This window comes from Bos indicus, chromosome 1, assembly GCF_029378745.1.
Source record: "Bos indicus isolate NIAB-ARS_2022 breed Sahiwal x Tharparkar chromosome 1, NIAB-ARS_B.indTharparkar_mat_pri_1.0, whole genome shotgun sequence".
Classification (NCBI taxonomy): Eukaryota; Metazoa; Chordata; class Mammalia; order Artiodactyla; family Bovidae; genus Bos; species Bos indicus.
Window position 1 is genome coordinate 112,321,637 of NC_091760.1, and position 17,516 is coordinate 112,339,152.

The window sequence follows — 17,516 nt, forward strand, 5'->3', positions numbered from 1 at the left end:
GAAAGTTGAGAGAAGAGATATAGAATAGGCAAGACAAGTAGCAAACACAAAATAAGATGTAAAAGTAAAATGAAATGATTAGCAACTATAAAGAAATCAAAGATTGTTAGACTAGATGAAAATTTAGCTATTTGCTATTTATAAAAGACGTGTCTAAAACATAAGGATACAGAAAGGTAAACAGGTAATTATAAACTAAAAGCTGGCAATTCTGACATCTGATGAAACTGTCAAAAAAGCATTTATAGAGATAAAAGAATATGATATTGGTTCAAAAGTTTGAACTCATCAGAAAAAGCTTTTCTGCATCTCATAACGTGGTCTCAATGTATATTATGCACGTTATAGAAAAATTGAGAGAACTGCAATGGGAAACACATATATTCCCAGTGACATTGTAATGTGCTTCATCAGTACTTAATAAAGAGGGGAAAAGATCAGCTACCGCATACAATATTTGAACTATACAGTTAGTAAGTTTGAGCGGATAGACATGTGAAGGCATTGCATCTCAAAACCACAGAATGCACATTTTCAAGCACATGAAGAACACTTATAAAAAGTGACCTCAAACTTGGTCATCAAGCAAGTCTTAACAGTGAACAACTGATTGGTTTCATCCAGACCAGATTTGTGACCACAATGTAGTTAAACTAGAAACTGATAATAAACAATGACTAAATTGCCCAAGCCAGGCTTCAGCAATATGTGAACCGTGAACTTCCTGATGTTCAGGCTGGTTTTAGAAAAGGCAGAGGAACCAGAGATCAAATTGCCAACATCTGCTGGATCATCGAAAAAGCAAGAGAGTTCCAGAAAAACATCTATTTCTGCTTTATTGACTATGCCAAAGCCTTTGACCGTGTGGATCACAATAAACTGTGGGAAATTCTGAAAGAGATGGGAATGCCAGACCACCTGATCTGCCTCTTGAGAAATCTGTATGCAGGTCAGGAAGCAACAGTTAGAACTGGACATGGAACAACAGACTGGTTCCAAATAGGAAAAGGAGTTCGTCAAGGCTGTATATTGTCACCCTGTTTATTTAACTTATATGCAGAGTACATGATGAGAAACGCTGGACTGGAAGAAACACAAGCTGGAATCAAGATTGCTGGGAGAAATATCAATAACCTCAAATATGCAGATGACACCACCCTTATGGCAGAAAGTGAAGAGGAACTCAAAAGCCTCTTGATGAAAGTGAAAGTGGAGAGTGAAAAAGTTGGCTTAAAGCTCAACATTCAGAAAACGAAGATCATGGCATCCGGTCCCACCACTTCATGGGAAAATAGATGGGGAAACAGTGGAAACAGTGTCAGACTTTATTTTTCTGGGCTCCAAAATCACTACAGATGGTGACTGCAGCCATGAAATTAAAAGATGCTTACGCCTTGGAAGGAAAGTTATGACCAACCTAGATAGCATATTCAAAAGCAGAGACATTACTTTGCCAACAAAGGTTTGTCTAGTCAAGGCTATGGTTTTTCCAGTGGTCATGTATGGATGTGAGAGTTGGACTGTGAAGAAGGCTGAGCGCCGAGGAATTGATGCTTTTGAACTGTGGTGTTGGAGAAGACTCTTGAGAGTCCCTTGGACTGCAAGGAGATCTAACCAGTCCATTCTGAAGGAGATCAGCCCTGGGGTTTCTTTGGAAGGAATGATGCTAAAGCTGAAACTCCAGTACTTTGGCCATCTCATGCGAAGAATTGATTCATTGGAAAAGACCCTGATGCTGGGAGGGATTGGGGGCAGGAGGAGAAGGGGATGACAGAAGATGAGGTGGATGCCATCCAGCATCCATGGATCAATGGACGTGAGTCTCAGTGAACTCCAGGAGTTGGTGATGGACAGGAAGGCCTGGCGTGCTGCGATTCATGGGGTCGCAAAGAGTCGGACACGACTGAGTGACTGATCTGATCTGATCTGATGAATAATTATAGAAATATGTTTCAAAATGACCCTTGGATCAAAGAAATTGCAATGGAAATCAGAACCTATTTTTAACTGGATGATGACAAAAATATGATGGGTGAAGACTTGGGGTAGGGGTAAGCAGCTAAAGCATAAAATGTTAAAATTAGAAAAAAAGAAAGTCTGAAAATTAGCTAGACACTGAAGAGTTAAAAAAGATGCAAAATAGAGAAAACAGATGGAAGGAAATAATAATTTCATTATTCAATGGAGAGGATCAAAAATGATACAGTTTGGTTCTTGGTAAAACCTAGTAATGTTGATTAACACCTGGTGAGATCAATTTCAAAAGAGAGGCACAGTATTCCTAAGCAATATTAGGAGTGGAAAAGCAGATGTTGTAGATATTAAAAAATATTATGAACTACATGATGCTAAAACATTTGAAAGCTTAGAGGAAATTAATATATTTTTAGACAAATATAACTTACCAAAACTAGAAAAAATAGGCTGAATAGTTCTTAATTTTTAAAATAAATACTCCATTCATTAAATATTTCTCCATAAAGGAAGGTCTAGATTTAGATGGGTTTATGATCAAGTTCTACCAAGCACTCAAATAATTTCAAACTTGCATAAATCATTCCAGGGAATAGAAATGCATTTTTCAAGCTATGATAACCTCAATGTACAAATTTGTCAAGAACAAGAGGAGAAATGGAAATTATAGTACAAACTTACTTAGAAATATACATACAACAATCATAAAACCTGAGCAGGCCAAATCCAGCAATGTGTTAAAAAGGTAATACATGGTAAACAATTTGGTTTTATCCTGGAATTGCAGAGTTGATATAATATTGGAAAATTCATATTAACAGATTAATGAAGGCTTCCCTGATGGCTCAGATGGTAAAGAATATGCCTGCAATGCAGGAGACACAGGGTTGATCTCTGTGTTGGGAATTTCCCCTGTAGAAGGGAATGGCTACCCACTCCAGTATTCTTGCCTGGAGAATTCCATGGACAGAGGAGCCTTTTGGGCTACAGTCCATGGGGTTGCAAAGAGTCGGACATAACACATGATATTAAATAGATAGAAAATGTCTTAAAATGTTGCATATCAAATAATGCAAAAGCTGTTCAGAAAATCAGAATAGAGGGAGTTTTCTTAACATAATAAAGAATATTTACAAATAACATATGGCAAACATTACACTTAATGGTAAAATATTAAATGTACTTTGTTTCTTGTTAAGATCCATTCTATGCAATATTGCTTTTGATGGCTTTATATCATACTGTATGCCATTTTTTTCACATAGCATCATGAGCATTTTCCACGCTCCCTTACAAAGCCTTTTGCGAACGGAAGTGTTAATATCTGTCCTATATTGACGCTACCCTAAAAGCTGGCTATTTAGTGTTCTATCTTTTCTGCATCATGAAAAATGATGCAATGAATATTTTCTCATGTATACATTTTTGTCTGTATTTTTAGTGACTTCTTTTTGATATATTTCCAGCAGCTGAATTACTGAACCAAAAGGTACGAACTCTTTGAAGCAGTGGATACATATTATATATTTGAAACCAGTCCTTTCAAATGAGGCATGGCCATGTCTTTGGAGAGTGATTGTATCTCAGTGCTCAACTTAGCTCAGAGCATTTGCAGCTCCTGATTGCTTTAAAGAAAAGAAAACAGACGGAGAACTTGGGGTTTAGTGATGTCCCCTGTGAGCCTTACAAAATGAACAAAGTACTCTTTTATTTCTTTCCCTGTGTGTACATAGCTGGGAGGGGGCTAGCTATGGAATTAGGCTGTTTGCAGAGCCCTGTAACAACCAGTTTGGCGGTGCTTGGAAACCCATGGGGAGTGGGGGAGGGAGCTTATGAGGGGGGAGGGGAGGACAGTGAGATGCCGTCTGTGGAGTGGGGCCGCTCTGGCCTCTTCCCTCTGAGCCAGGCGTCTGAGCTGCTTTAGAACCTGTTAGTCTAGGCCTGGCCAGGGGACAGGAGCTGTGGCCCTTCCCACCCCATCCCTGCGCTATGTAATTCTTTTGATTTTTTTTTTTTTTTTTTTGGTCTCAAAATTAGTGGAGAAATGAGAGAAGCAGCAGCTGTCTCTGAAATCTTAGCTTTTAACTGGCCTGAGTTTGAATTCTCAGTGTTTAGGGAGACCTTGGTGTGGAAATTCTCAAGTGTTGTGTCAGAGGCTATGAGGTGCAGGACACAGTTTGGGACCTTTTCTTGCTGCCTTCCTGTTTCTCAGTGCTTCTCGTTTCATGAATATTGCTGTCAGAGCCGATTAATTATGTCTTTTGTCCCTCAGCAAGGCTTAAGGAGAAGGAAATCATTCCTCCATATGAGTTAAAGGCTATACTAATGGGAATTAACTGTGGTTTCTCAGGGCTATTTTAATTTATAATTAAAGCTGTATGGCTGGGTATATTAGTGGGGGGTGGGAGTTGCCGACAGCCCTTATTAAGTAGAATATTAAGTTTGGAAGCTCTGAGAGAGCATCTCACTCATCACCACCCCTGTTTTGTTCCATAGATGAGGCAGCCCAAGCACAGGGGAGTGAAGAGATTTACTTGACACTGTTTAGTCAGAGGATCAACTGGGTTGGAACCCTGGCCTCTTGACAACCAGTCAGACATTTTTCCATTGTTTCTCATGTCTTACTACCTCTCGTGAACTAGTTCCTCCTTTTCCAACAACAGGGTGTGTTTACACGTTTTAATTTCTGGCTGTAGCCTTCTTCCCTGTTGTTAGCAATTTGGAAAACACATGAGCCCCTCAGACAGTTTTCACAATGATTTCTGGCTCAAAAATTTGGCCTTGGTGTTTCTGAACTTGGTCCAAGTAGCTCACTCAGATTTCATTGCAAAGAAACCTCCCACTATTTGATTCTCAAAGGACTGATACTTTGCTCTGATCCCCTCCAATCTGTATACTCAAAAGGCTGCTGGATGGAGGGACAAGGTAGGTATTTTTTTAGTAAGTAAGGTTTCATTTAGTCATCTCCTCCCTTTCTCCTGGCTCTTCTCCTTCACTGGCTGGCCCATAGTAGCGTTGGATTGAATGGTGGAGGTGGGAAGAATTAATTTTATTAATCATGAGTAATACAGCTCTAGGCTCTTTCATAGGGAAGCAGAGATCAGGGAGGAAACACGGCTGGATACAGTGTAACCTTGGGATTAGGTCAGTGGCTTTGGGAGTCAGAAGACATAAATTTGCAACCTATTGTTTCCTATTAAGCTCTTTGAACTCATGCTTAATAATACCTGACTTGCAGGGCTGCCATAAAGATCATTTTTTAAAAAGACAAGATATAAATGGAAATATTGTATAAACCATAAAATGATTTACAAATAATATGTTTTTAAGAAAGAAAGAATGTAAAGGAATGGGAGTAGAAGTGTTGGTTTTTATGGAAGAGGCGTGCCAGAGGAGAATGGGCTGTGATGTAGCAGTCACAGGAGATGAAGAGGTGGAGATAGTCAGTATATAGTAGACAAATCCCTGTACTTAAAATATAAGTATACATAAAAACATAAATATATTCCCTTTCCCAAAGTTCTTTTTTAACATTCTCCTCTTCCTTCTTTTCCTGTGGCACAGTGTTAGAACTCTGTTTACCATATATGAACTTGAATGGTTTGCTTTTTAAGCCATTCAGTGGCTTGAACATGTTAGTTGAGTTCCATAAAACTCATGTTAAAGTACTAGTATAGATTTGCCTCACATGTAAAAATAGGTAAGGAAATTCTAAAGAAAAGATTTCAGGGTTTGCTCTGCTTAAATACACTTCAAGGGGATTGATGGAATCCTTTACTACTGGAAAAAAGAACTTGAATACAGCATATCCTTAGGGAAAGCCCAAGTAAATACGGAGTCATATTTTTGAAACTTAGTGGACCAGCTAAAAAAACTTGCCAAGTTTCCTCCCCCCCGCCTCCCCCTACCCCGCCTGTGATTCAATTGTTAGAGGTGAAACCAGAATAGTGAGCTCATGACTGCCAGCCAGGTGTCTCTTGATTCTTTGCTTTGCTGACATATTTCATCAGTCAGAACTCTTTGGATGCAAGTGACAGAAAACCAATGTGGCTTAAATAAAAGTAAACATAACATAGAAAGGAATATACTGGGTCATTTACCTAAAAAGTACAGGAAGAGATCTGACGTCAGGTGTGCCTTAAATGATATCCTTAAACTAGGACCAAGTTTCTCTTCATTCCTCTTGGTTGGATTCCGTCTCATCGATTTTTTTTTTTTTTTTTTTACCATTGTAGTGGCAAAGAGTTCTAGGTTTCCAGGCTTCACAACTTCATAACCTCACAACTTTGAGTCCAACAGAAAAGAAAGTTTCTCTTCTCCAACAGTTCAAACAGACTTCCGTGACTGACTCTCAGTGGTCCAGATTGGGTGATGTGCACCTCCTGCTTTATGGCCTGAGGGAGGTGGTGCTCTGAGTTGCCAGGCTTAGCCAGGCCCCCACCTGACTTGAGATGGAGCTGACACCAGCTGAATCTCATGGACAGAACTTGGGAGAAGGTGTTTCTTAGAGGACAACCGGAGGAAGCAGAGGGACAACCAGCAGATGGCTGTCACTGTGAGCTTTTTCTTAGGGCCTTTCTTTAAAATGAATGGGTGTTGGTGTGAAAACTTTTTTTCTCTCACTCTTTTTTTATTGTGTGTGTGTAGTTTTAAAAGCATTGACAGATGCTTCATAATCAAAATAGTTTCTACTTTTCTTAATGAAAAATGTCCTTGAATTTCTAATGTTTCCTTGGGCTTCCTTGCTGGCTTCAACATTAAAAGAAGTCTGCCTGCAATGCAGGACACACAGGGTTGACCCCTGGGTTGGGAAGATCCCCTGAAGAAGGGAATGGCTATCCATCTAGGATTCTTGCCTGGAAAATTATCATGGACAGAGGAGCCTGATGGGCTACAGTCCATGAGGTTGCAAAAGAGTTGGATATGACTGAATGACTAATATTTACTTACTTTCTTGGTGGTGGTCTGCTTTCGTAGTTTTATGTCTGGCCTGTAGTTTGACACTGGCAATTTTGGTCATGTACCTACACAGAAAATGTCAAAAATAAAAGTATTAATAGAATGATTATAAAAGTTACTAATCACTTATAAAATGAATTTAGGAACATTTTAACTTATTAGATACTTTTAATCCATCGCATGAATCCTGTGATTGTGGGTTCAGTCTGTCTGCCCTCTGATGCCCTCTCTCAGCACCTACCATCTTACTTGGGTTTCTCTTACCTTGGATGTGGGGTATCTCTTCACGGCCGCTGCTCCTGACCTTGGACGTGGGGTAACTCCTCTCAGCCACTCCTGCGCCATGCAGCTGGCACTTCTGCACCACAATCACAGACAACTAGCCAATCTGATCACACGGACCACAGCCTTGTCTAACTCAATGCAACTAAGCTATGCCGTGTGGGGCCATCCAAGATGGATGGTTCATGGTGGAGAGGTCTGACAGAATGTGGTCCACTGGAGAAGGGAATGGCAAACCACTTCAGTATTCTTGCCTTGAGAACCCCATGAACAGTATGAAGAGGCAAAAAGATAGAACACTGAAAGATGAACTCCCCAGGTCGGTAGGTACCCAATATGCTACTGCAGATCAGTGGAGAAATAACTCCAGAAAGAATGAAGCCACGGCGCCAAGGCAAAAACAATACCCAGTTGTGGATGTGACTGGTAATAGAAGTAAGGTCTGATGCTGTAAAGAGCAATATTACATAGGAACCTGGAATGTTAGGTCCATGAATCAAGGCAAATTGGAAGTAGTCAAACAGGAGATGGCAAGAGTGAATGCCGATATTCTAGGAATCAGCGACATTCTAGGAATACAGAACTAAAATGGACTGGAATGGGTGAATTTAACTCAGCTGACCATTATATCTACTACTGTGGGCAGGAATCCCTTAGAAGAAATGGAGTAGCCATCATGGTCAACAAAAGAGTCTGAAATGCAGTACTTGGATGCAATCTCAAAAACGACAGAATGATCTCTGTTCCTTTCCAAGGCAAACCATTCAGTATCACGGTAATCCAAGTCTATGCCCCAACCAGTAATGCTGAAGAAGCTGAAGTTGAACGGTTCTATGAAGACCACCAAGACCTTCTGAAACTAACACCCAAAAAAGATGTCCTTTTCATTATAGGGGACTGGAATGCAAAAGTAGGAAGTCAAGAAACACCTGGAGTAACAAGGAAATTTGGCCTTGGAGTATAGAAGGAAGCAGGGCAAAGGCTAATAGAGTTTTGCCAAGAGAACGCACTGGTCATAGCAAACACCCTCTTCCAACAACACAAGAGAAGAATCTACACAGGAACATCACCAGATGGCCAACACTGAAATCAGATTGATTATATTCCTTGCAGCCAAAGATGGAGAAGCTCTATACATTTAGGTAAAAACAAGACTGGAAGCTGACTGTGGCTCAGATCATGAACTCCTTATTGCCAAGTCAGTTCAGTTCAGTTGCTCAGTTGTGTCCAACTCTTTGCGACCCCATGAATCACAGCACGCCAGGCCTCCCTGACCATCACCAACTCCCGGAGTTCACTCAAACTCATGTCCATTGAGTCAGTGATGCCATCCAGCCATCTCATCCTCTGTCATCCCCTTCTCTTCCTGCCCCCAATCCCTCCCAGCATCAGGGTCTTTTCCAGTGAGTCAAGCCTTTGCATGAGGTGGCCAAAGTGTTGGAGTTTCAGCTTCAGCATCAGTCCTTCCAATGAACACCCAGGACTGATCTCCTTTAGGATGGACTGGTTGGATCTGCTTGCAGTCCAAGGGACTCTCAAGAGTCTTCTCCAACACCATAGTTCAAAAGCATCAATTCTTCGGCACTCAGCTTTCTTCACAGTCCAACTCTCACATTCATACATGACTACTGGAAAACCATAGCCTTGACTAGATGGACCTTTGTTGGTAAAGTAATGTCTCTGCTATTGAATATGCTATCTAGGTTGGTCATAACTTTCCTTCTATGCAAAGAAATAGAGGAAAACAATAGAATGGGAAATACTAGAGATCTCTTCAAGAAAATTAGAGATACCAAGAGAACATTTCATGCAAAGATGGTCTCAATAAAGGACAGAAATGGTATGGACCTAACAGAAGCAGAAGATATTAAGAGGTGGCAAGAATATACAGAAGAACTGTACAAAAAAGACCTTCACAACAAAGACATCACTCACCTAGAGCCAGACATCCTGGAATGTGAAGTCAAGTGGGCCTTAGAAAGCATCACTATGAACAAAGCTAGTGGAGGTGATGGGATTCCAGTTGAGCTATTTCAAATCCTGAAAGATGATGCTGTGAAAGTGCTGCACTCAATATGCCAGCAAACTTGGAAAACTCAGCAGTGGCCACAGGACTGGAAAAGGTCAGTTTTCATTCCAATCCCAAAGAAAGGCAATGCCAAAGAATGCTCAAACTACCGCTCAATTGCACTCATCTCACACGCTAGCAAAGTAATGCTCAAAATTCTCCAAGCCAGGCTTCAGCAATATGTGAACCGTGAACTTCCTGATGTTCAGGCTGGTTTTAGAAAAGGCAGAGGAACCAGAGATCAAATTGCCAAATCCGCTGGATCATGGAAAAAGCAAGAGAGTTCCAGAAAAACATCTATTTCTGTTTTATTGGCTATGCCAAATCCTTTGACTGTGTGGATCACAATAAACTGTGGAAAATTCTGAAAGAGATGGGAATACCAGACCACCTGACCTGCCTATTGAGAAACCTGTATGCAGGTCAGGAAGCAACTGTTAGAACTGGACCTGGAACAACAGACTGGTTCCAAATAGGAAAAGGAGTATATCAAGGCTGTATGTTGTCACCCTGCTTATTTAACTTATATGCAGAGTACATCATGAGAAACGCTGGGCTGGAGGAAGCACAAGCTGGAATCAAGATTGCCAGGAGAAATATCAATAACCTCAGATATGCAGATGACACCACCTTTATGGCAGAATGTGAAGAGGAACTAAAAAGCCTCTTGATGAAAGTGAAAGTGGAGAGTGAAAAAGTTGGCCTAAAACTCAACATTCAGAAAACTAAGATCATGGCATCTGGTCCCATCTGCTACTGCTGCTAAGTCACTTCAGTCATGTCCGACTCTGTCCCATCACTTCATGGCAAATAGATGGGGAAACAGTCGCTGACTTTAGTTTTCTGGGCTCCAAAATCACTGCAGATGGTGACTGCAGCCATGAAATTAAAAGACGCTTACTCCTTGGAAGGAAAGTTATGACCAACCTAGACAGCATATTAAAAAGCAGAGACATTACTTTGCCAACAAAGGTCTGTCTCATCAAGGCTATGGTTTTTCCAGTGGTCATGTATGGATGTGAGAGTTGGACTATAAAAGCTGAGTGCTGAAGAATTGATGCTTTTGAACTGTGGTGTTGGAGAAGACTCTTCAGACTCGGAGAGCAAGGAGATCCAACTAGTCCATCCTAAAGGAAATCAGTCCTGGGTGTTCATTGGAAGGACTGATGTTGAAACTGAAACTCCAATACTTTGGCCACCTGATGCAAACAGCTGGCTCATTTGAAAGACCCTGATGCTGGGAGGGATTTGGGGCAGGAGGAGAAGGGGATAACAGAGGATGAGGTGATTGAATGGCATCACTCACTCAATGGAAATTGGTTTGGGTGAACTCTGGGAGTTGGTGATGGACAGGGAGGCCTGGTGTGCTGTGGTTCATGGGGTCGGGAAGAGTCGAACATGACTGAGCAACTGAACTGAACATGAATCCTGTCTGCATGCTTACTTGGCTTCTTTTATTTCTTATTGCTGCTTTAGAGTTTTTGGAGTTGGGAGATTCTGAGTAGAGTTGATTACAATTTCTTATTCAAATCACATATGTAATTCTGTAGAAATATGTTTATTCATATGTCTAGAATGTCACAATATATTAGTAAGTTATCAAGTGAAAAAAAAGGCTTCAAAAAATAGAGTTTAGTTTTTGTTTAAAAAAAAAAAAAAAAAAAAAGGACCACAGTGTCCATGGCAGTTGTCTTTGGCTGATAAGTGATACCACTATATAAGTTCTTTTTTGGTTTTTCTACTTGCTTCAAGCACTAAAAATGGATAAAAATAAATTGTTAAAGATAAATACACACATATAAGCATTTTATGTGACTTTCCCATCCACTAAAAAAAATTTAGATTAACCGTGTTTCAAAGGCAGAATTTGAAACTAGTTTTAAGGAGTTGTTTCTTTAGGTGATATTCCTTAGTCACTGCCAATTATTAATTTTTAAATAAGGATTAGAGATTTAAATATTCTATAGAGTTCCAAATGTAACATATATTAAATAGCAAATATTAAATCAATGAAAGTGTATTTTAGTGGCAATTTTCACTCATTATGTTCACACAAATGGGATCACAAAACACTCAAAAGACTCCTGCTTTGGGACTGCTGAGACTGGAGTTCCTGCTAGCTTTCTTGAGGAGCTAGCAATGCGGTCTTGCAAGTTACACCTACTTTCTGAGCTACACCTACTTTCCTTCTGGCTACACTGCATGAGATTTGGCTGAGCTGGTTTCTAAGGTCCCTTTCAGTTACTTCTTCCTCAGTGAGCACCTGGCCCCTGGCTCAGCTAATTCTGGTTGTGGCTAAGGTTGGCTTTGTTGCGTAGCGGTTGCTCCCCCTGCCTCTGCCCTACTGACTCCATTCATTACCTTCACCTCCATTACCTCTCAGTTTTGAAATCATTTGCTCTGACTCTGGAAGCCAGAGCGGGCACTTCCTTCAGTCTCAGACTGGAGGGAATTCAGGAAGTGGGGTGTATGACAAAGGCGTCACTCGTGTTTACCAAGGGCCTGTAGTGTGTGCACAGCTCAGGGGCAGCTTACTGTCTGCTCTTCAGCAGCGAACAGATGCCAGGGGAGGTAAGACATGCCAGTAATTAACCAAAATAGGGGACACACAGCCTGGTGACCATAGTGCTCAATTACTTATCTTTGTGTTCTAGTTTAATCATTTAAACTGAGTCCCCTCCTCTTAAAAACACCTACCCAGCAGAGCTCGTCATCCAAACATACCACTTTAAGTCCCATTGCTGCTCACCCTAGCAGCAGAAGTGAGTCACTTACTCCAAGGTCCTCATCTCTCCCTACATCTGATTAAAAGGAAGGGCCAAATGAGGGTCAGGTATGTGTGTGTAAGTTTTAACTATGTACAAATGCACCTTTTTTTTTTTCATCTTCCCATCCCACTAATCTTACTTGGATTAAAAATGAACAGAGAGCAAAATAAAGACTGAAATAAAGAATAAAAAATAATAAAAGAATAAAAATAAAATAAGGACTAAAAAACCAAATTGTAAGATCAAGTTAGTAAGGAAAAATTAGCATGAATACAGACAGAGCTCTCCTTAATTCTGGATAACCTAAAATATTTCTAATCATAATTATACTTTTGTAGAAAATAGTTACTACTGGTATTACTGAAAATTATTTCTAGTTCGTAAAAAGTATTCTTATTAAAAACATAATGTATACGTGTATGCAAAAGTGAATACATGGATATATATAGAAATGAATATGCTGTTGCTCAGTCATGTCCAAAACTTTGTAACCTCATGAACCGTGTCATGCCAGGCTTCTCTGTCCATGGGGATTCTCCAGGTAAGAATACTGGAGTGGGTTGTCATGCCCTCCTCCAGGGGACCTTCCCAACTCAGGGATCAAACCCAGGTCACCATCATAGCAGGCAGATTCTTTACCATCTGAGCCACCAGGGAAGCCCAGAAGTGAATGTATGTATAAATAAGTAAATGCATAAAAAGACTGGAATGACGCACACCAAGCCAAAGTTATCATTCCAGGAAAGGGACATGAAATGAGGCAAGTGGCGATTTTGGATGAAAATATTTTTGATGCATTTCAGTATTGAGTTTTTTTTAAAAAAAATTGGTGAGCATATCTAACTATATAACTAGAATACTTAAGACAATCTTTGTAGTATGGTGTATTGGGTGGGGAGAGGGCAGGGAGGGTTGTCGCCATAATCATTTGTTTTCTGTCCCATTTTACAGTTGGTTGCAGGGGTGATTTTATCTTGGTGGGACGGGACTCGTCTTCAGCCTGAGGGAGTGGGAGAAGCAGCCAGGTTCAGCCGAGTGTCTGTGTGCTTAGTCCCTCAGTTGTGCCCGGCTCTTTGTGACCCTTTGGACTGTAGCCCGCCAGGCTCCTCTGTCCATGGCATTTTTCAGGCAAGAATACTGGAGTGGGTTGCCATTTTCCTCCTCCAGGGGATCTTCCCAACCCAGGAATCGAACTCTTGTCTCCTGTGTCTCCTGCATTACAGGCAGATTCTTTACCCGCTGAGTCTTTGCAGAAGTCAGGTGGGAGTGGGGTATTAAGAGGAGAAAATCATTTGCTCTGACTCGAAGCCAGAGTGGGCACTTCGTCCTGGAGCCAGAGAAAAGGTAGGTGAGGTTGTGGTTAGGGGAGGGAGGAAGAATGAACGTTGGGGAGCCAAGGAGAAGCGCTGGCAAGAGCTTTAGGAACCTCTACTAGTTGTGGTTCCATTAATGAATAGGCACAGCTCTGGTTGTTTATTTTCATCAGCACTTACTGACTGCCTTTACAAAAGTCTAGATTGCTTTAATAGGACAGATGACAAATTGTTACCCACCTGTTGGTTTTCCTTCGTGCCAGCCTTGCTTGGTTTTCCCTGGCTTTATTTTGTGATCAGAAAAGGAGTTGGAATTCTGAAAAGTTGCTTTAGCCAAATGCTGGGAACAAAGGGAACCTTGTTATGCACATCAGCTTTTGGAGGCATTTAATTCATCAGCTCGGATCTCTGCCTTTTAAGTCCTCGCTCTGGTTAGCACTGTGTTTCTCTTTCTGTGGAGGAGCAAACCTTCTGGAGAAGCCAGACCCACTGCTTGTGTACCCGGCTCTGGTTACACAAATAAGCTCAGTCTGATCAGAGGCAGGCCCTAGTGGTCCTAAGTGGCACCCATAGTGAGTCCAGAAGAGGGAGACAAGCTTTGTTACTATGTTTGCCTGACCCCTGGCTACATGGACACGTTACAGTTTCCAAGATCTCCATGGACGGATCATAAATGTAGTCCTCCAGAGTGTGTTGACTTAAAAAGTCAGGAACTGGGAATGACAGTCACCCTTCTGTTTTCACCTTCCCTCCTGCAATTGAGCTTTCCTGAAAAGCGACCAGCATAGGCTGGTTTGAGTCCTGGCTGAGTGGGCGAGGCCTGGAGCACAGAAACCAGTCTTAAAACTTGTTCCCTGGTGGTGGCTTGGTTTTCCCCCAGGACAGCGGTAACTTTGAGCCCTGTAAGGCACTATTAGAAAAAGCTCCAGCGATGCTGTGTTAAAGGACCTTCTACTGGGTGGGAAAACTTTTGGGAAATTTCTTGGGGCCTGGTGGGGTGGTACCAGCTCCCCGTGTGGAGGAGGTGGGAGCCCTGTGTGCTGTCCCCGAATGCCTGGGGACTGAAAGCATCAGGCAGCCAGTGTGGGCATGTGGCTGCTGCTTTCTTCTTTTTTTTGTCTCATTCTGTTTCCCTTGACAGGGCAATTTGGTTTTGATGCTGTGCCAGCAATCTTCTGACAATGAGTTACTGGAACTTGGAGAAAAGGAACTGTGTGCAGTACCGCAGGCATTTTCTGGTGGACAACAGTCCGTTTCATGGTGAGTTGCCTTTTCTACTCCTGTAGTTGGATCTTTTGTTTCTGACAGCACTTTTATTCCAGCACTCCGGATGCAAATGTGGTATAATTATCGGGTTGAACCAAGAGCTTGAGTTAACTTGCTGATGAAAAATTACCCAAGAAGCCCCACCGGACTCCTTGCCCACAACTGGAATTGGCATGCCCCACCTCAACAACCATAACCGCATCATCACTTTCTACCTTGAAAGTTAGTTTATGTCAGGGCCTTTCCTCCTCTTCCATGCTATCAACTTCAGTCATATTCCTTCCTTTCTGATGTTTGAAATTTGAGGGGCTAGACCCACAAGTAGTATTCAGTTAATATTGGTGGATCATCAATCAGGGCTTATAATGAGCCTGGTGTGTGCGTTCCATCAGGCACCGTACAAAACAGAGCAGGTCATGGCACGTAACCAGTAACAGGGTGGACGAGTGCAGCTGTAAATCAGAATGGTCAACATTAGTCATTTTCATGTAACAGGGTGGACGAGTGTGGCTGTAAATCAGAATGGTCAACATTAGTCATTTTCATGACAAACTAAGATGAATTGCCATTACCCTGCTGCTGTATTTGTCTTGTGATAGACAGTTAGGGGTAAACTCTGTCAATCCTGATATCAGGATGCCCTTGGGTGAAACTGACTCCAGTTGAAACGCGTGTGTTGGCAGGATTTGGGGAGTGATCTCCATCAAGAGTTAGTGGAACTGTAGCGAGAAGAGAGATTTCATGAGTAGAGTGCTGCTGAACAGAATCCTTAACCTAACCTGCCTTCTACTTTGTCAGTTTGGTTTTTCTTCCGCAAGTTAGTGCAGACATAATGTTTTTTATTGCTTTAGATTAACTTTAAGATAAACTTAACTCTACTTTGTCAAAGCATGCTTTGCCATGTTTTTTTCACGTTCATTATACCACCTTGCTATGGAACTTTGCTAGATAGAGGATGCCTTCATTTACAGGTCAAGAAAGGGAGGAAGAGAGGAAAAGACCAGCCCAAGTTGGCATAACCAGTTATTAGCAAAGTCAGAGCTAAAATTTTAGCCTCTACTCTTCCAGGCTGACTCTCTCTCGGCATTGTATTGGTGAAGACCTCTTAGCAGAGGAGATGAAAATATTGTAACTTAACACTTTGGCACTGAGTTCTGTTTTGCTTTCCTGTGAGCCTCCCCTAAGGACCCTGTTCCTAGCTTCATCTCTTCACACAGTGTTTGCTGTTAAAAATTTACAAATTTGTTTGCTGTTACAAAGTGTGGTGTTTTCTGTTACAAATTTACTTGTAATAAAAAAAATACGATAATCAAGGAAACACAGGAGTTAGAAAAATTGCATTCTTTTTCCAAGTTTTGTGCCAGTTTTGAAAAAGTTCAGGTTTTATTCATTTGTTATTTTAGAATACCTTTGTCCAGACATCTAAAGGCTATAACAACTTAAAAACAATTTTCTATGTATTTGTATAGTTTTGTTACCACTTAGTGAATTACCGTATTGCTGGTAGTTATGCTGACGGCTTGAGAAACATGGTCCTACCGAATCCGTTTAACACCTTTGCCTTTGTTAGTATTCATCCCATTTTGTGGATGGGGAAAGAGGTTTGCGGACGGTGCAAAGTGGTGATCCAAAATCACATTCATATCTGCTTAACTCCAGAACCCCAGTGTTTTCTTCCAGGCTCCATCTCCATTTTAATAGAGCAATTAACACTCTGAGAGGTTGAAGTTCTATTCAGCAGTGTTTGCTTCCTATTAACTAACCGTATCTGATCTTGACCAAGTTATATAATCCTTCAGATCTCAGTTTTCTCCTCTGTGAAATGAGTGTGCCGTTCTCCGTAATTTTTTAGGTTCTTTCCAGTTCTAGGTTCCAAGATTCCATTGAAGTATTTCTGAGCTTTACATTTGTATGTGTTTCGGGAGCTGTCTTGTTTCTAAACGTGAGATACACAAGGGGGCAGCAGAATACTTAAAATATGAGTTGATTCCTTCTTACATTGAGGAATTTCTCTTTTGAGAGGATTTAGAGATAGCAAATCTTCTCAAGATTAAAAGGATTAAAACCAATTAGAATTATGATTCTCTTCATTTATAGTAAAGCAGTAGCTTTAAGTATTTCTGATAGTATAAAATATCATTTGGATCTCTGTGCCAAAGGCTATGTAATTCAGAAAAGTATGATGCTTCTGCTCTTGCTGTGTATTTACCTCTGCAGAAAAATAATGCCTGTAAAGACAGGAGTTTATTTAACTTAATGGAGAATTGTGAGGATTCTTAGTATATTTTAAGCCAAGGGAGCACTAGTAATATAATTTTTATAGAGAATGTCTGAACATTTCTGAGAAAAGATAAGGGACAGGACATGTTGAATTAGAAAGGTCAGATTTCTTTTAGAGGAGCTTCTCCAGGTCTGCTGGTAACTCTCCTTACAAAACCAAGGCAAACAAAATGAAACAAAACCCCATTAATTATAAACAGAAAAGAACCATTTCCTCTGCAAGATAATAGACTTTTAGAATATGCATACTTAAGTAGTATTCCCAGGAGAAAAGAGCCACTTTAAAATGAGGGCTAGATGGGCTGCCCTGGTGGCTCAGTGATAAAGACTCCACCTTGAATGATGGAGATTTGGGTTGGGAAGACCTCCTGGAGGAGGGCATGGCAACCCACTCCAGTATTCTTGCGAGGAAAATCCCACGGACAGAGAAGCCTGGCAGGCTATGGTTCATGGGGTCGTAAAGAGTGGGATATGACTAAAGCCACTCAGGTCAGTTCAGTAGCTCAGTCATGTCTGACTCTTTGCGACCCTATGGACTGCAGCATGCCAAGGCTTCCCTGTCCATCACCAACTCCCGGAGCTTACTCAAACTTATATCTATCCAGT

At 41.2% G+C, this 17,516-nt stretch overlaps 1 protein-coding gene across 9 annotated transcripts in view; it reads left to right on the forward strand.

The window, feature by feature from the left end:
* The window catches only part of PLCH1 (phospholipase C eta 1), a 251,714-nt gene that overhangs the window by 15,969 nt on the left and 218,229 nt on the right, over nucleotides 1–17,516 (forward strand). For 6 of the 9 annotated variants that reach the window (XM_070792774.1, XM_070792732.1, XM_070792762.1 and 3 more), the window contains exon 2: nucleotides 14,506–14,624. The exons of 2 other annotated variants lie outside the window; for them this stretch is intronic. In XM_070792774.1, coding sequence (XP_070648875.1) covers nucleotides 14,546–14,624 — 79 coding nt within the window. In that variant the 5' untranslated portion in view covers nucleotides 14,506–14,545. Of the gene's footprint in view, nucleotides 1–13,002; nucleotides 13,396–14,505; nucleotides 14,625–17,516 lie in introns of all 9 variants that reach the window. One more of the 9 variants, XM_070792739.1, reaches the window with a different exon arrangement.